The sequence below is a fragment of the Morone saxatilis genome, unplaced genomic scaffold (genome assembly GCF_004916995.1).
Source record: "Morone saxatilis isolate NCDOM2014 unplaced genomic scaffold, NCSU_SB_2.0 Contig21, whole genome shotgun sequence".
Taxonomy (NCBI): Eukaryota; Metazoa; Chordata; class Actinopteri; family Moronidae; genus Morone; species Morone saxatilis.
The window spans coordinates 11,515,391-11,532,419 of NW_023339774.1; the positions used below are offsets into that span (position 1 = coordinate 11,515,391).

Sequence of the window (17,029 nt, forward strand, 5' to 3'; positions counted from 1 at the left end):
AAATGCAAAAGATATACACGGTCAGAAGTACCTTGGATTTTGCATTTATTAAAAGTGAATTAAATAGACACCAACTTACCATCAAAGACTTGATGAAATATGTGTTTCTAAAGATGTAAAGTCTGACGATCGAATAGAAAGCTACACCCATATAGCTGTCCAGCGTGTTGAACAATTATGAAAAGCTGGATAAAACAGAAAGAGTAAACCGACTAGCTCGTCAGCTAACACAAGAAGGGGTGAGGAGTTCATGTATGGATGTTCGCAACCCTTCCTTACAGCAGAATTGTCACAGACAAGTCACACATAAAAACCTAAGTCATGGATGCCAAAACAGGTGAGTGGAAAACAGGAGCAAAGAGTCTCATATCTACACTATGTCAATCACGTCACAGCTTTTTTAAGGGCAGGTTCTGTCCGTTTGAAGGTGTCTGAAGACCTGAAATGTGACCCAGGAGTGACTTTGGTCTGCGCCTGACAACAGACAGCACAAAATTTAGATCATAAAAATGAAACGTGTAACCCTTTCAAGGTGTTGCTCTATACACATCATAGTGAGTAGATGAGACCACGTTAAATTATCCTTTTTCCATTCTATTATATATTTATCTAACGCTGTCGGCATGATTATTATCTGAGCGTAATTTTAGTATATTGATCAGGGAGACATAAAACAGTCTTTATTTTATTTAAGTTCACGACATCTTCCATAACAACGCTCTAATAAGCTGACCAAGTGCTGTACAGGAGAGTAAATATTAAACACCACATCTAAATAAGAATTAGTGCGAACCAAAGACATAACAGCTCACGAGGTGGCAAAATGACATAATAAAAATACAACAAATACAATGAAAAGGATGTGTAACTGTGTGATGATGTACCTTGCTGGACTGATAAGCAGGACTCTGTGCAGCCCCGGACCCTGTCTGGTTATTCTCCATCCCTCTCTTGGACAGCGGAACCTGATTACCTCTTCCTCCAGACCCTGAGCTGTTCCCCTTGTACCCCACCTCGGAGTGCATCTCCTGAGCCTGATGTGGAGGGTACCAGCCCTGCTGACTTGTCTGAGTCTGGGGAGGTGGGCGTGACATGTGCTGGCGAGGAGGGGGTGGGGTGTAGGCCTGTTCAGCCTGTCTCCCCGTCTGAGAGTAGGTGACAGGCTGTGCTGTCTTCACCTGGACACTGAACCTGGGTCCAGTGGGAGTGGAGGCTGTGGTGTAGGAGGCTGGGACGGGCTGGGGGTACGGTTTAGGGGCTGAAGAGGAGGAGTAGTAGTCCTGCTGGTGGGAGGTGGCGTACTGAGGTGACTGGTGCTCGCTGGGGTAAGGGGGCGCTGGGTGGTATTGGCTCTGGGGATGAGGGGGGTAGCCCATGGATGGCCGACCCTGAGGAGGGGCTGCGTTCTGGTGCGCAGGCTTGTAATGATCCCCTGAGAGGTATTTGTTGTAAGGCACGTTGTCGTACAGCTGTGGGGAGTGATTGTGAAAACAAAAGGCAAGTGTTGAGTTCAATTTGTCAAGAAAATACTTAACGCAGTTTCAGTAAAGAGTATTGTCTCACTTGTGTGCTGGAGTCCTGTGGGTGGCTGTCCAGGTCAGCGAGCATACTGGTGAGGGAGTCAATATCAGCATCGATTTTAGAGTGATAGCTCACCGGCTTTTCAGGACCGCGGTGCTAATAACAGAACAGCAACGTTAAACTGACCTTTTGTTTTAGAAGGCGACAGATTAGAGATTTCATTACGTAGGGAAGTGAAACAAGTCAAAGATGTCGTTTTGGTATCAGTAAAGCTACAGAAACTTGCACCCACCATCAGCTCGTAGCTGTCCATGTGGGGGCTCCAGTTGCGGTCTTCTTTGGGCCCGTGGGGAGGAGGGTAATAGTGATCGTTAGAGGAATGATGAATGGGCCCACCTTAAGATCAGAGAAGAGATAAAAAATACTATTTTCCAAGACAATCTTCAACCTCTTTAACGTGAGCAAAAAGGTTTTCTCTCTAAAAGTCTTTCCTTATTATGGTCTAGAGATTGGACGTATTAAAATAAGACTTTAATGTAAATACATGTGTATAACAGTTCCCTTAGAAGAAGCCAAACTTCAAATAGACTCAGCTGAAGGTCCAGTTGTTGTGGTTGTGTAGATATAAACAAACAGTATGCACAGACTTAAACATGAAAAATGTTATTGTGTATCATATATGATCAGTAATAAAGACGTTTAAGTGTAAATGTTTGTACAGTTTGAATAAGGCACGAGTCACCATGCAATAGTTTTGTATTTTGAAAAAAAAAAATCATTTTAAATCCAGTTTTATTGTGACCATTTATTATTTATTGAATAATAAATGTGTGTGTTGACCCAGGAGATTGAAACAGTAAATTATATGACGGTATTAATGTATTTATTTGGATCTGAATAGTGCAATTACATTTTTAGTTTACATTTATTTACATGCCATCGTTGACTTCAATGTGTGACTACTGGTCTTCTCACCTGTGGGTCCAGTAGCCATGTACCTGTTGGCCATCCCTCCTCCTCCTCCTCCTCCGTTCTGGTCATAGGGGCCGTACTTCGGCCGGAAGTCAGGCATCCCCTTCTTGTTGGGGGCTCGGTAGATCGCTGACCCAGCAGAGTGGGACATCTGGGGGACGGCTCGCTCTGGGCTATCCAGAGTCCTCGGTGGAAGCCAAGTGGGGCCGGACATGGCAGGCTCCTGAGACCAGAACGAGAGAGGAAGATGTGTCCGTCAGGTGGATCTATGAATCCAGTTTACATTGTGTACACACAGCCACACAATAATCCTCTGCCTGATAAAAGTTCAGCCAGTACACATGATCATGTTTTTATCCATCATTTGCATCAGCACAGCTCTGGATGTTGTGTATATTTACGTAACAGGTAACCAATGGAAACAAAGGGATGCTTCAGACTTTGTTTCCTATGGCAACGGAGACACACAGATTGAACAATAGGCTTCTAGTTGAGGAGCAGGAAGAGAGCGGCCATTCTGAAAGGCTCGGGGATTTCCAGCAGGCTCGCACATTGCCCTTAAACGTGTGCGAGTGTGTGTGTGTGCACTACGAGACAATCGTGTAAAAACGCTCTCCGGTACACTCGCACACAAACTTCGTACACAGACACACAAACAGCTGGTTACCCCTTGCCTGTTGTACGCCACAATGGTTATTGTCTTGGGGTGTTTACACACTGGTATCATTGATTTCCAAATGAAGCAGAGACAAAAACAGGGCAGGAAATGTTGTGTAATGATATGTGTCTGTGTACATGTGAACACCTGGCTTATAACAATATATTATGTGTTCTCTGTGGGATAAATAACACCGCAGCACACAGCTGAGCCGACAAAAGTGCTGACTTGCACCTGAAGGCCTTTATTAAAGATACTGATCTGTAAGGAAGAAAATCTACTTCAAAACACTGATATATATCACAGGAATACGGATAAAATGTTACAAGTTACATAACAAGGAAGCCTGAAGAGGATTTAGGGCTTTGAAGTTAGTGCTGATTAGATCTAACCAGTTTTTTGATAATAGATTCATCATTTTAACCATTTTACAAACACATATTGCTCTTTAAAATGATCATCAATGCACAGACTGCACGCACAAAGGAAGCTGCTATAACTACTGTTGGAAACTTTTTGGAAAAGCCACTGTGTGACTGACCCAATCCCTAAATGGACGGAAAGCACAGAGACAAACCGATATTATCAGAGTGGAGAAATTACCAGCCCACTCAGACTGATTGTATGTGGGTTGTGTGTCCGTCATAAACCCTGGCTGGTAAGAGGATTATGATGATGGATGAGAGGGTGATGTACAGAAATACATTGCCTGAACGTTGCATTTTAAAGCCTTTTGGTTTTGTTTTTGACTTTTATTATTTATTATCATCTACTACGTGTTTAAGTTGGTGTGTAGTATCAGTGTGGACTTCACTGACACTGCACAGTGACCACGTGGAGGAAAAAGTGACCACCACCTCCACAACCGACCTGATTTAAGCCCCCTGGTCTGAATCCGGATGAGCACTCACTCAAATCCGCGGATGGCTGGGCCGGGAAATGCATGTGAACGGGTTTTATCACTGAGTGTTTAAAACTGTGAGAGTTTGATTGTTTTATGTGATTTAAAACACTAAGCTCGTTCATTTGTTCATTTATTAGCTCGGCTGGACGCCAACAGGCGCAGCAGCTCACGAAATGTCAAAGTTGATGACAGTCACAAGGGTAAAGCACGCGGGAATAAACAAAGACGACATCCGGTGTGATTAAAATTCAAAATAAAACGCGTCTTAACTGAAGCGTTTCAGCCACACAGACAAACGATTAAACACAGAGACAGACAGGCTGAAGCGACTGGCAGCAAATACAAATTTAATTCACATGACTCATTTTCTCCGTTTAACTCACGTCTTCTTGTTATTCTGCAGCGATCAGCGTATTGTCGTGCTTTTATTTTGAAGGGCTCTGCTTATCTTAACATGTTTGACACAATGTAGCTTAATAATGTAGCGACGTGTGCTAGTTACATTAAAATGATAAATAACAGGAGGACAACAAGGGTTAAAGTCAGTATGGGTTAATAACTAACATTAAGATAATAAAATACACCCACACACAGTGTCTGTAGTCAATATTAGCAACCTATTAGCATTCCCTACCTTTTACAGTGACTCTCCTCTTCCTTTCAGTCTCATCTACAAATCAAGAACAATGTACAATTGGTCAAACACAACACAGCCGGCACATTAAACACACACATCCATATAAAGGCGATATATGTCCTTGTTTGTATCGACATCGTTAGCTCCTCTCAGCAGTCTCTAACCTCTGAACAGAAATGAAATGTCCAAATCTGTCCGTGTGCGTCACGTACGTGTAAAAACACTCCACTTAAGTAATACAAGAACCCATAATGAAGGATAATTAGCGATACTTAACTTTAATAACAGGCTTGTTTACTTGTTTGCGAGCCTGTTTTGAACTCGAGCAGAGCTCGTGCCCTGCCTCCAGGCTAACTTCAACACAACCGGAGAGCAAACAATGAAATAACCGACACCTACCGCCCGAAAGGAGCCTCACACACACAATCTGCCCCTCCGTTTGAAAGCTCAGAGCTCAGTGAAAGTTGTCCCCAAACTACTTTCTTTTAGCTTTGGCGTCGTTAACCTACTTTGTGACGGATCCTGAGGCCTTTAGCAGCAGCAGATCCTCACTGCATTCCCGATGTGTGACGTACTACTGCCTCTGTGTGTGTGTGTGTGTTGTGAGAGAGAGAGAGAGAGAAGACGAGAGAGAGAGTTGTGTGTTCGGTGTTGTGCAGAGAGAGAGGAGAAGGACGGCGAGAGAGAGAGAGACGACGGGGGGTCTGTCACATCATAGAACAATATTAGCCTTAAAAGGAGTATCCATAACTTTAGGCTACAAACAAGAAACACAGATTTACGAGAATTTTATATGTTTTATATGTTTCATATGTTACGGAAAGATCCCAACGGAACGTGCAGGCCAGGCCCTGAGCCCGGAGAACGAGGGACTGAGCTGAGGCTGAAGGCGGTCGGGTAAGTTCTCCCCATCCTGCGAAAGAGCCACGGGGAAACACCGCTGGCACTGCGCTGGCTGGCTTTACGGGCGTTTAGCATCCAGGCTACCAACGAACTACAAGGCAGAGTTGTTTAGGAGTCGTCATGGCAACAAGGAGCCCAATGAGGGGCCCGCTGTCACGACGCCGCGCTGTGGGCCGGGCCGGTAAAGCTGATTAGCGGTAAGTCTGGTGTCTTAGTGGGCACTGAGCCGTTTAATGCATTCCACATGGGAAATGTAAACATCCATTATAAGTATCCCAGGTGAGACTCAGATGGTCGATAAAAAAGGGATGATGAAAGTGTATAGCAAATGTTTCCATACCGTTGTGGGAAGTAATTAGCCGCCCCCGCCCCCCCAATCTCCTGTTTACCAGTACAATGTGTAACCTGTCAAGATTGCTACTCATTCAAAAAAAAGAGGAAAAAAAAACAATAAACAAAAAGGTTTTGCTAATCATTTAGTAAACTGACGACCTCTGAGTAATTGACATATTTCATATTAACCCAAAAAACGAACTTGGTAACAGCAGGAAGTTTGTTTAAAATGAGGAGGATTCATTCTTATCAGATTATTGCCTGTTTAGGGGACTTTTTCTACAATTAAGTAAGTCTATATCGTGTATTTTTCAAATTTTTACCAATCATACATACTAAATAGGCTTCTTTTTTGAACAAATTTCTCCTCATTGTTCTATTAGCTTTTTGATTGTTTTGACTTTTAATGCAGGTCTAGGCTGTTTAGAAGAGAGTCAATATAGCTTCTGTTCAGGGATTCAAAGTTTATATCTTAAATAATAATCCAAAACAAAATGTACTTTAGTTTTTACACAAATTAACTCAATGCTGAGATATAGGCCTACTGTGTATATTTTTACAATTTTCTTACATCCCTTAAAATCAAGAATGCCTCACAACCCCTCGTGAAGCTTTAGCGACCCCTAGTGAGGGTCCTGACCTTCAGGTTGGGAGCCACTGATCTACTGTACCCAAAAGAAATGAACAAAATCATCAGTGTTTACACAGTTTCATTATTTTTAATGTACAGAGTAATCAGTGATGATCACAAGATTAACTATATTAATCCTCAATAGGGAAATTCTAAAAAATCACTGTGTGTATTGCCTTTATAATATTATACATTGTATCCACTTTGTCCTCTATTATAAACACTTTATTCAAACTGCATTTTGGTTTTATGAGAGAGTGAAGATGGCCTTTAATGTGCTATTTCTGTTAAAAGCCAAGTTGGCAAATTAGTCAGTAGAGAAAGGCCTGCGTGTTTATAATGTATGTTTACAATATTACAGACTGACAGACAGTGTGCTGCTTACGCAGCTTTTTGTAAATGTCAGAACTGTATCTGTCCCCATCTTTATTTGTTGTTATGAGCCTCATTCCACATTTCAAGGAGTTATTTATTTTGATAAACTACACTGACATGTTTGATGATGCTCCTTTTGGCTTTTGAAACACAACATCTGATTCTGCCTTGTCTGTACTTTGCTGAATTTGAGGAGCTTAATTTTGCCCATCAATCCAAATATTGTTATAGGAGGTTCCAGTTTATTTTGATCTACTTAAGCAGAGGTTTCAAATTTTTGCTCAATTCTCCCAGATGCCTTCTGTGTGGGAATGAAACCTGTCTTGTCTAAATTTTCATAGACTTCTCGTGATTTTATTTCCAAAAAATTTCCAACCAACTCCTCTTTCATTGCCTTGCACAGAATTAATCAAACCAGTTTCCACACTTTTTCCAAAACCTTATTTTCTGTTAAGGCATGTGTTGTTCAATTATATATATTTATAAGTTATACTATAGAACTTTAAACTTGCAATTTACATGGTGTTAATATACCCTGAATTATATGCTATGGCATTTGCAGCCACCAGGTCTTGTACTTTGATGTTCTGGGGGTCAGTTAAATTCCTGTGGGCTCAGTGGACAGACTGGGAGGTATTAGCTGAATTAGTTGAAGGGGATGGAGGTGGTTAGCCTCCACCTTGTGGGTACTCTATTACACGCTGTAAAGCTGGCTGGCTCGTCACTGGTAAGCCTACATTCATGATTTGGTTTTGTTGAGTTGGAGGGTGTGTGAACCCCATCGGGTCCATGCTAGCTGTTGATTGGTCAATAATCTTGTTTTCTTTTGCTACATGTGTTAAACACAGAGGCAGTGGGCGTTGGAGCTCTGAACTAGTTGGAAGCTACAGACCTTTGATGGAGTATTTGTAATTAATTACTTTTTCTGTTGAGTAATTAGTAGAGAATTGCAATTACGTTTTAATACCTAAAACCCTAACCTAAAAAAAGAAATCTTTACCTGGAAATATAAAGGATTTGGTTAAAATTGTTTTACCTGCTTTTTGTTCCCCATAATGTGGATTGAAGTCTTCACAACACTGTTAATACAAGACAACACACACTATGCTTTGACATGGCTTCTGTGCTCAAGTTCTGAAAAAAATCTTTATTTTTTATATATTCTGCTACAAATTTCAGTTATTTCTTGCATGCATAGTTTCACACAGTTAAGACAAGTAAAATCACAAAGTAAGATTTCCCTTTAGAAGAATATCTTAACTTTTTAGCATGCATATACCCCCTTGTCCATTTATGAACAGTCAACCAATAATTTAGCTGCCCCAGGAAACAGTCAGCATTTCAAGCAGCCGTTTTGAAAATATAATCCAGTGGATCATATTTCTAAAACATACTGCATACACTTACTACACTGAATAAGACTCAAATAATATTTTTGTAAACTTTCTTTGGCTTTTGTGCGTAAAGAAATGGATGCTGCTTCTTTAGAAATATACATAATAAAGGTAAAAGGGTAAATAAATTGGTATTAGAGATTATGCTATGGGGGCCGTTTATGGATGAGGCTGATTGTATAATTCATTTTGAGGTATTAAAGTTAGAAGTGTAAATGTTGCACCAAAGTGAAAATCACTTCAGGACTGTTCGTTAGACTCATGTAGACTCACAAAACCCCAATAAACAAGTACATTTATCAAAGCTCTCTGATAAAAATTAAAGCATTAACAGAATCTCTCTTTCATGTATAGTTTTAACACTCTGTTGATCACCTACCTGTGTGAGTTAGGGTATGGATGATCAGTAATATTCAGAATTAGTAAAACATACATGTCGTTAAAAAGGCCTATCACAGTTGTCAAGATTAGCAACTCATTGTACCTAGAGATAATTTCCTTCAAGGATTTTTCCAGTTGAAGGAGTTTTATGCACACTGAAAATTACATATATATCACAGTAAGATAGGCATAATGTTATTAAAGTCAGAAGGATTGCATCAATGCTACATTACACATAATTACAAAACAAATTTTGGCTTGCCTTAACCAGGGTTTGACAATAGTCTTAAGGGACATAATAAATCTACAGTATAGGGCAGAGAGAAACAACAGTATGCACAAAACACAAACACACAGCTTTGACAGGATCACATGAAATATTTCCATATTGCCATATTGTATTTGTGCTTAAGATGCCCTCAGCATTAAAAAAAAAAAAAGAATATATTGTAGTGGTTCAGATGTTTGCTGGCATACTGCTGTAGTTGAAAATATGTCTTCTTAATTGCTACAGTTATTAACATAGTATAGTATTTGAGCAAAATACCTCCCATTACCCTTTACCCATTGAGTCAAGAGCCACATCATCATTAGAAATGTTGTTATTACTAAAGGAAAATATGCTTTTTAAAATATACTTTGTAAAAGACAGAAATGCAGCTGTTGGTTTTGTTTATGCTCTAAGAAACAGCAGCAGCATATAATCAACAGTGTTGCTCCTGGCTGTAGTCGTCAGCCTTTGTGCTTCAGCATGGCAGTTTCAGGGCAGGGTTGATATGTGTTTGTTTTCGTGTTCATTGACAGTCCAGAAGTTCAAGATTCATCTGTGCTGGTCTCTCTCCTCTTCCTCCCATTCCAACAGAGAATCCATGTCGACTCTCCATCAGGAACTCATCGAGACATCATCCGCACAAATTCTGTGAATTACAGAATTGTTTTTTACAAGGCATTAATTAAAAAATAAATCTTCAACAAACTGATATGTATGATGCCACTTAATATATAGCATCTGCATCATGCTATCTGTGGTTTGTACACTTGCTGTCATGGTATTGGTGGATCGGTGGAAAAAGTGAAAGGTTCTTGCTGAGCATTAGTAGCTTATTTCCCTGCCCAGGGCTAAACACACGTTTCCATTCTTACCAAAAGAACATTTCTGATCACCAGAGATTTTGCGCTACTGTATAAGCATGACTCAAGTTCAAAACCATGTATTTCTATTTATTTTAGAGTTTCATTAACTCAATAGAACATAACCTGGGCTTCGAGCCAACAACAAATTCCTTACTTTTGTACAAATGGCTTATAATTAGTTTTGGTAAAAAAAAAATAATAATAAATAAAAAAATAAAAATAAAAATAAATAAATAAAAAAGCTGAAAGAATTTTTTCTCAACTCTGCAGTTCCCCTAAACTCTGCTCAGAATTTTAGCATATAATAGCTAATTGTTTTGGCTTTACAACTTCCAACTTTAAACTGTTTTTTGTTCACTCTCTTAGAGTTGTTTCCAGATGCAGCATGCAGCTGTTTTCAGCGAAAAAGCTGTAAAAACTGACTGTATTCTGCCTTGCACCAAACAACAGACTGGCACAGTTAGCAAACAACTGCCTTGCACTAATGCATGACTGAAAAACATATAGAGGGCTGCTTGAAACTCACTACTGTTTTAATGCAAGTAAATTCAACATTTGAATAATTCTAAAGTTAGTTCCTATTTTTTTTCCTTAAAGTATTGCCCATTCACAAATTCAGTGTAAAACAGTAGATAGATCCAACCCGAATTCTTCACTTGCACATGCATTAACTTGTAGGCATTTTTCTGTTTGTGGACATGACTTTGTTATTTTCTGCTCAAAAGACACATTAATCAAACCATGATCTTTATTTTTTAGTCTTGCTAAATCAGATGTTGCATGGACATTATTACTGATGGGTTGCGTGTAGAATGCAGGAAAAATGTGAAGTTGTGTTGAGTAAGTATATGCAAGTACAGTTGTGTTACTAAGAAAAGCAGCACTTTCTGATATATCCCTGACACCATGTATGCATATTTTTCTCTATGGGTAATCTATGAGGTGCCATAATCCCTGGGTGTGGAGATAATCTGACAGACAGACCTACTCCCTTCATTCCCTCACCTCACTATCAGCATGGTATTGGGATATCAGCAACACACATGTTGGGATTTTTGCTTATACTTAAAATAAATGTGTGTGCGTGTGTGTTTAAGAGAGAGTCAGAATGAAGGAAATAGAAGTACGCCAACAGTGAAATATATTGTGTAAGCACATTTGATCTCCAGTTTCTGCATGCAGTGAAAAATGTTGTGAAGTATACTCTCACATACCTTCAAAGTCTACATGCCCATCTCCGTTGAGGTCAATGTCTCGTAAAATGTCCTCCAGATCTCTGTGTCCAACCTGAAAAAGTCAGGTTGTGGGGGCAAGGTGTGAATGTCTGCAGCACAAACTCAGTGGAGTAAACAGACAAGATTCAGACAGACACCATGATTGATGGAAAGCTACAGACAGGAAGACAGACTCTCCCAGCAACTCGGTACCTGTTGTCCTAAAAGTTTTTTCATTGCTTCTCTGAGTTCTGCTGTGCTGATCTGGCCGTCACCATTAGTGTCAAACTGAGAATGAGAGAAGAAGATACAAGTGAATAAAGTAGACAATGCTTTCCCCTTTGTCTTACATATATTCCCAGGCTCATATCAACCACTATCAGCGTCACTAAACTACCAAAATAGCAGCAAAACATCCTCAAGAATATTGTCCCTTTTATCTGACGTTAACTCTTTGTTTAACACTCTAAGATAAACTACATATATCAATTAATACATTTTACTCATGTTCTAACAACATTTCCATCCATTTGGTAAATTATTTTGTCTTTCCTCACCTCTTTGAATGCATCTCTCAGCTCTTTAACCCCAATCATGTCTGCAGTTTCAGCCAGAAGTTTGGGCCCCATGAGTTCAACAAAGTCCTCAAAGTCAACATGTCCTCCCACTGTTGGACAGATTGTAAAGAGAAAGCAGGGTTACAGGCTGCTCAGGGTATTTATATATGTTTTATTTGTTCTCTATGATCTGATGATTAGTGATTCTGAAGCATAGGCACTGTTTTAAAGTGGCTGTCAAAGTATTGATTCTGAAGGTTTGCCAGAAAAATTGAGAGAAAAACCCCCGCAGAAAATAATTTGTCAGTTGACAGTTTTACTTACGATTCATGTTGATCTGCTGGCTCAGTTCAATTAGCTCCATCTCTGTTGGCATGTAGCCCATTGTTCTCATGCAGTTCCCCAGGTCTTTACAGCCGATAAACCCATCTTTGTCCTTGTCAAACTCCTTGAATGCCTCACGCAACTCTGAGAGCGAGGGAGATATGGTATTAAAAATGAAGGGAAGATGTGGAAATTACAGTGTTATTGTCACTTTTCCTGAGATGTAACCTACCATCCATTTCTTCTGGCCTCAACTCTCGGTCCTGTAAAGGATCAGAGTGCATTGTTAGGATCCAAACACTGCTGATATGTTTAAAATCATGCCAATATGCAGCATCCCTCACACAATAGGATGCTGTAACAAAAATAAATAAGCAACTGCAGGTTTGTGCCACGGAGTGCCAAGAGTCTGCAGGTTTCCTTCCATCCAGAGAGGAGAAGCTCATCGGTGAAATCCCCTGCTGAAGAAAACATGCAGACTCTTGGCACTGAGAAAAAGTAACACAGTAGGTAATGAGATGAAAGTAAGATAGCGGAAACAAGTTAAAACACAAGATCCAATATTTGTATCTGTAAAGAGGAATCTGAACCATTCACTGTATCTGTAGTATAGGTGTGCAAAATTATTTTATTTCAGAAAGTGTGGTGATGCAGATATAATGAAAAGTATGCAACAATTTCCTTATTTGCCAGTCCATTGAATTAAAACGACTCAATTTCAACCCCTGCATACATTAGGCACAGCCATATGAGAGCTTGTCATTAGAACAATCAATAAAACAGCATCTGCACTGAGGATTTCAACATCATTGTTTCCTTTAAAAACAACACCCTGACTCGCGCTATCACTGCTGGAAATTAGACAAAGAGGAATAATCATCATGTGAGGAACATTTCCACCACCACCATAACCCTGCTTTAATAATCCCCCAACCTGCTACAAATATCCACCAGGTTCATGAGTGATGCAGCCTCATGCATAAATACACACACACACAAACACACACACACACACACACACACACACACTCTTGCATTCAGCATTGTAGTTATCAAGAAAACTCTTCTTCGTTCCACCACGCTTATTTACATGCTGTGAGTGCTGACGTTACAATGAGAGGTGATTACTACACACATTCAACACACGTTTCTGTTATTGTGCATGTACTGCATTGTGTGCTAATCTCTCGGTATGCATGCACGTGATATTGTCTGGACTTACGTACAGCCTGCCGGCTCTCAGCGAAGCCCTTGCGTAGAAAGATGCATGCAGGCCCCAGTACGTTGTGCATGTTGGCTCCGTTCTGGGCCAGCGCCACTAGCGGCTCAAGATAGGCCCCCCCAGAGCCCCCCTCCTCACAGGACTGCACTGCTTTGTAGTTCTTCTTCTGGTCCTGGAGCAGCATCCGGAGCAGGGGGGCCAGACATGGGAGCAAGGGCAAAGACAGGGGTAGAGACCGTGACTCAGATTGTGGCAGCATGGAGTCGGCAAGGAGGTGTGATGGAGGGAGTGAGGGGGTTCAGAAGCAGGATCAGAGGTGACAGACATATGCCTGTCAGTCATAGAGACGTGTAGAGTCAGGTCAGTCATGATGAAGGAAAGCACCTCAGCCAGAGGGAAGAGGTTGTAATTTATTATGACAAGAGCAACTGATGCCATCCATGAATCTGTATAGGTCACAATCCTGCACAACAGAACACTACCAAGCCTCCATATCATGTGATTATGTCAATGATGGAGAAAGCCTTTTTTCATGTCACACAGCACTGACAGCCTTGCGCCATAGCTCTTTGATAATTTTTTTTACAGTCTTCAGCTGTGCATTTTCTTGCCTTAAAGACTAATTACAGTTTATTCCAAAATATTATCTTAGTTTTGTAGTTTTGACCATTCTTTCTTACAATAATGATACAATTTACACACCAAATCAACTGCTTTAATCAGAGAAAACAGCAACATCACTACAAAAAAGTCAGATGGAGCGAGAGACACAAGCAGTGAGCCGATTTGTTTTCATTACCTCAATCATCATTAACTGTATGTTGTAAACATTGACCAGATATTACACACCATCTTCCCAGTTCAAGTTTAATGTAATTGCCATTTTTGTGCTCACATATTTATCCTGATTATTACCAACCTCTCTGTGTTATCTGCAAATAAAGTGGTTTTAATCAACTGACTAAACTGTAAAATGTTGCTGTGTCCTCAAATTTACAAACTGGAATAGTCCTCCAATACCCAATTTGTCAGTAGTAAGTGGTACGTTATAAGTACACGATTAACTGACAGCATTATGATTCTAACTAATAATACAGTCTAAATATGTTAGTAACAGTGTTAGTAATAATGTAAACATTATTTACATTCAACAAGAGTCATGCAGGGATGGCTACTTGACCAAGATTGACAATTGTTTTTCTGCACATTACAAAATAATTATGTTGTCCAGAAGATGAGGCTAAAGTTCAGCCAGCCATTTTATTATAATCACCAATTAGCCAATCAACCAGGGGGCAAAAGTTATTCTCACAGCAGTGATCTCAATTACAGAGAGAGCTACAGGTTAATTAAAATTGGGCAATCACTGCCTGCCAGTGGACGAAAAAAGCTTCCTCTAAATAAAGTCAAATAAGGTCCAACCACTGCTCTGACTAATATTTGAATAACAGAGTAGCAGACTAATCGGAGGCTAAAGGCAGAACACAAGAGATGGAAAAGGCACTCTGTTTTCGTGCTCTGAGACTATCTACTGCGCATTTTCAAGCGGAGATGAACTAAGTTTAAAGCAGTAACATCTCCTTTTGCTAATAAAACATGATAATATTGGTCAAGTCTGCAATTACTGTAGTGATATCCAACTCAGTGGAGGAAAACCCAGCTAAAAGCGAGCGGAGTGGACTCACTGTCACAACAAATTACCAAGGGACCGTTTTTGCTGTTGCTTTAAATCTCTCAGACATGAGCTAGTTCCTGTCTTCACATGCTTTTTACAGTAAACATAAGACATCTACTACTACATGCAAATATACACAGTATTATATGCTCTACAAATGACCTTCACACTCCATCTGTTACCACGCCAGTCCTAATGCCAGTTCATGCATTCCTACAGTCCACACCACAGGAACGGATGCCCACTGGGTAATCTGACCAAGTGATGCATGGAGCAGGGCTGTCTGTGGGTATATCGTGCCAGAAAAGTACTATGAAGCCACGCGCTAGCAGTTATATAACCAAAAATAGAAAATGAAAAAAATCCTGAAACAGTGTCAGAGAAATGCTGAAGTCAAGCAAGAACTTCTCCAGCACTCCAAACCATTTCGCACAGATGGCATCAACAGTTGCTTGTCATATTGTGCTTCCTCAAGGATGTGCAGCTGTTGATGTGAAGGAATGAATCTATTTGTGGGAATATACTGAGAGTCTGTTCAAGCATACACTGATACAAAAGGCGGCAGCAGATGCAAGAGATGTATTGTACGAACAAAGGTCATCTTTTTGAGCCTTTGCAAAAATGGTTCTGAGTGTTTCTTCTTTGTTGTTCCTCAATCTTGCCCTTATGTTGCTGTCTAAAGATTCAATGCCAGTGGTGCATTTGAGCTAATAACATCTGACGTAGTTGAAACGCCACACCTGTTTACAACATTCCCACTGACTGGTTACATCCCGCATGTGCAGGTTTACAGGGTATCATCTTCCACTGGCTCGTAAGGCGGCATCACTGTGCGATTTGAGTGACTCTAAAGTTTGGTGCCGTGGTCCAAATCCACTGACTTCACCTCAGCCAACAGGTTAAGCACAAGCAGCATCAACCATCTCCTCTGACCTCGGTCTAAAAGGCTTTCTAGGGAATGCAAACATGCACTGATAAGCACAGGGGGAAGAAATATAAGATGCAAATGTTATATAACAGAAATCGGTACAGATCATGCAGAATGAGTTTTAAAGAAAGTCAACAGTCCTAATCAATAATCAAGATTATAAGCTCCTGTGTTGGCGAACGTTGCCTGAAACTACAGCATGAGACACAAGCTTTATCTTGAAACACTCTTCTATTATTCTCCCATGTGCTGCCACACAAAACACAGGTAAACAGTTCAAGACAGCCTGTTAGTGAACACCCAGACAGCACACAGGGTTCAGTCAGCACAGGTTCAGTCAAATAGCCTTCGGTCAGGTTGGGGACACACCATGAGACAACATGCACCAACAGTCACGGGATTCAAGGAGACCACAGCAGAGTGAAAAACCTCAGAGCGGACCTTACCTTCTTGGTGAAAATTTTAAGCGACTTTACAGAGTTGCCCATTGCAAAAAAAAAAAAAAAATCCTTCTTGTTTTATGTTTTCTCTCTAACTGTGTCTGTGTTGGTGTGCCTGTTTGTAGATGTACGTGTATGCATGTGTGTTTGCATATGTTTCCGGGCATGCATGGGAATAGGAGTGATTAGAAAGGGAAAAGGGGTTCAGTGGGTCATTGACTAATATAAGAGGACATTTGGGAAAAGGCAGGGAGAGGAGCAGAGATATCATAGGAGGTAGAGGAGATAGGAGGGAGAGGACGAGGGAGTGTACAGGGAGGACCCAGGGGCAAGGACGCTGGGAGGTACGAGGGGAGGGACACTGAGACAAAGGAGGAAATATGTAAACAAGAACAAAGGACAGATCGGAACGACACAAAGATAAGCGAGAGAGAGGAAGCATGCATGTGATCAGAGCGAGATGCAAGCGCCAGGAGTAGAGAAAGCAAGATTGCTTATTCATTCCATCCTCTCTCCTACAGTGTCTCTCCTGCCTCCCTCCCCTCTACCCTCTCTCCCTCCCTCTCTTGCTCTGTCCCTCCCTCTCTCTCTCTGTCCGTCTGTCTGTCTCTTGCTCTTTTTCTTTCACTCTCTCCCCCACTCGCGCTCACTCCACAGTTTTAAACCATCTACGCAAATGTGACAGAAGAAGCTCGTTCGGACAAGCATATTACCTTCCCCTGAGCGAGACGCTGGAGACATTAATCCAAACATGCACATACACACACACACACACACAAACACACACACACACACACACACCACACACACTTGATTACACACACAC

At 40.8% G+C, this 17,029-nt stretch overlaps 2 protein-coding genes across 4 annotated transcripts in view; both read right to left on the reverse strand.

Moving 5' to 3' along the window:
- Positions 1–400: 400 nt before the first annotated feature.
- Positions 401–5,310, reverse strand: LOC118332879 (lipoma-preferred partner homolog). Its single transcript, XM_035668314.1, has 7 exons — positions 5,202–5,310; positions 4,690–4,725; positions 2,497–2,716; positions 1,814–1,917; positions 1,564–1,677; positions 851–1,469; positions 401–474 (listed from the first exon to the last, which is right to left on the reverse strand). Exons 3-7 carry the CDS (start codon positions 2,705–2,707, stop codon positions 401–403), a joined length of 1,122 nt encoding a protein of 373 aa, XP_035524207.1. The 5' UTR covers positions 2,708–2,716; positions 4,690–4,725; positions 5,202–5,310.
- Positions 5,311–8,567: 3,257 nt separating this feature from the next.
- cabp1b (calcium binding protein 1b) overlaps positions 8,568–17,029 on the reverse strand; it is a 15,184-nt gene continuing 6,722 nt past the window's right edge. The window contains exons 1-7 of one of the 3 annotated variants that reach the window (XM_035668083.1): positions 16,210–16,251; positions 12,171–12,201; positions 11,939–12,082; positions 11,615–11,724; positions 11,271–11,345; positions 11,058–11,130; positions 8,568–9,626 (exon numbers count right to left, since the gene is read on the reverse strand). In XM_035668083.1, the coding sequence (XP_035523976.1) occupies positions 9,601–9,626; positions 11,058–11,130; positions 11,271–11,345; positions 11,615–11,724; positions 11,939–12,082; positions 12,171–12,201; positions 16,210–16,251 (501 nt within the window). In that variant the 3' untranslated portion in view covers positions 8,568–9,600. Of the gene's footprint in view, positions 9,627–11,057; positions 11,131–11,270; positions 11,346–11,614; positions 11,725–11,938; positions 12,083–12,170; positions 12,202–13,167; positions 13,317–16,209; positions 16,252–17,029 lie in introns of those variants that run through there. The other 2 variants (XM_035668084.1, XM_035668082.1) reach the window with 2 other exon arrangements.

What these genes read in the sequence shown, in the direction of transcription:
- LOC118332879 (XM_035668314.1), bottom strand. Translation starts at nt 2,707, where the DNA reads ATGTCCGGCCCCACTTGGCTTCCACCGAGGACTCTGGATAGCCCAGAG. An exon ending in TGGACAGCTACGAGCTGATG is followed by an intron (nt 1,678 to 1,813) that starts GTGGGTGCAAGT and finishes TTCTGTTATTAG; the next exon opens with CACCGCGGTCCTGAAAAGCC. An exon ending in CACAGGACTCCAGCACACAA is followed by an intron (nt 1,470 to 1,563) that starts GTGAGACAATAC and finishes CACTCCCCACAG; the next exon opens with CTGTACGACAACGTGCCTTA.